The sequence below is a fragment of the Nanorana parkeri genome, unplaced genomic scaffold (genome assembly GCF_000935625.1).
Source record: "Nanorana parkeri isolate BGI_ZX_2015 unplaced genomic scaffold, ASM93562v1 scaffold4885, whole genome shotgun sequence".
NCBI lineage: Eukaryota > Metazoa > Chordata > Amphibia > Anura > Dicroglossidae > Nanorana > Nanorana parkeri.
This window is the reverse complement of record NW_017311145.1, coordinates 2,702-4,191: the sequence shown is the minus strand read 5'-3', so window position 1 is coordinate 4,191 and position 1,490 is coordinate 2,702. Positions and strand designations below refer to the sequence as shown.

At 57.9% G+C, this 1,490-nt stretch overlaps 1 protein-coding gene across 1 annotated transcript in view; it reads right to left on the bottom strand.

Annotated features, from left to right (window-relative positions):
• Window positions 1-1,490, bottom strand: part of LOC108804042 (gastric inhibitory polypeptide receptor-like) — a gene marked incomplete at its 5' end in the record, with an annotated part of 8,176 nt that overhangs the window by 4,063 nt on the left and 2,623 nt on the right. Inside the window, one exon of the mRNA XM_018575810.1 lies at window positions 740-893. Within this exon, the coding sequence (XP_018431312.1) occupies window positions 740-893 (154 nt within the window). The remainder of the gene's footprint in view (window positions 1-739; window positions 894-1,490) is intronic.

Sequence of the window (1,490 nt, the reverse complement as noted above, 5' to 3'; positions counted from 1 at the left end):
TGCGGCGCCCTCCTCCCCTATACAGGCAACACGACAGCCAATCAGAGTCTGCAGAGACAGGACAGGTGAGGGGTGGAGCCTGACGGGACCTCTTCCCCTATACAGGTGAGGGGTGGAGCCTGACGGGACCTCTTCCCCTATACAGGTGAGGGGTGGAGCCTGACGGGACCTCTTCCCCTATACAGGTGAAGGGTGGAGCCTGACGGGTCCTCTTCCCCTATACAGGTGAGGGGTGGAGCCTGACGGGACCTCTTCCCCTATACAGGTGAAGGGTGGAGCCTGACGGGTCCTCTTCCCCTATACAGGTAAGGGGAGGAGCCTGATGGGACCTCTTCCCCTATACAGGTAAGGGGAGGAGCCTGATGGGACCTCTTCCCCTATACAGGTAGGGGGAGGAGCCTGATGGGACCTCTTCCCCTATACAGGTAGGGGGAGGAGCCTGATGGGACCTCTTCCCCTATACAGGTAATGGGAGGAGCCTGATGGGACCTCTTCCCCTATACAGGTAGGGGGAGGAGCCTGATGGGACCTCTTCCCCTGTACAGGTAGGGGGAGGAGCCTGATGGGACCTCTTCCCCTATACAGGTAAGGGGAGGAGCCTGATGGGACCTCTTCCCCTGTACAGGTAGGGGGAGGAGCCTGATGGGACCTCTTCCCCTATACAGGTAAGGGGAGGAGCCTGATGGGACCTCTTCCCCTGTACAGGTAAGGGGGAGATTTGGCCCCGTGGTGGTCTCACCTTCTCTCTCAGCAGGGCGGTCATGTCCTCCTTGCCCCGAATCATGTTGTGTTGGTGGAGGAGCAGAGCGTCGCGGGACAGCAGAGACACAGCGCGCAGGATGAAGGACACAAACAGGTTGCAGTGGATGAGGTTCCGGGTACAGCGCAGACGCCTGCAACACAAAACACAACGTCCAATCAGACGCCATCTCTCCACCAATCAGACGCTCTGAATGATTGCCCCAACCCACAGTCAGGAAAAATATTGTCATTCTATGTATAAAGGCGGAGTCACTGAGGATAGTCCCTCCCACGAGGACTCTGTGCTGGGGGTATGAAGTTTCCTCCAGGCTGTTTGTTGGTTCTCCTCGGATGTATCTAACCATTGCTTCAGTATCCCTACAAGTCTCCCTCCTCCTCATCTTTACATAGGGGCCCCAAGGCTCTGTCCTCCCCTGACTCCTCCTCATCTTTACATAGGGGCCCAAGGCTCTGTCCTCCCCTGACTCCTCCTCTCCTCCTCATCTTTACATAGGGGCCCCAAGGCTCTGTCCTCCCCTGACTCCTCCTCTCCTCCTCATCTTTACATAGGGGCACCAAGGCTCTGTCCTCCCCTGACTCCTCCTCTCCTCTTCATCTTTCCATAGGGGCCCCCCAAGGCTCTGTCCTCCCCTGACTCCTCCTCTCCTTCTCATCTTTACATAGGGGCCCCCCAAGGCTCTGTCCCCCCCTGACTCCTCCTCTCCTTCTCATCTTTACATAGGGGCCCC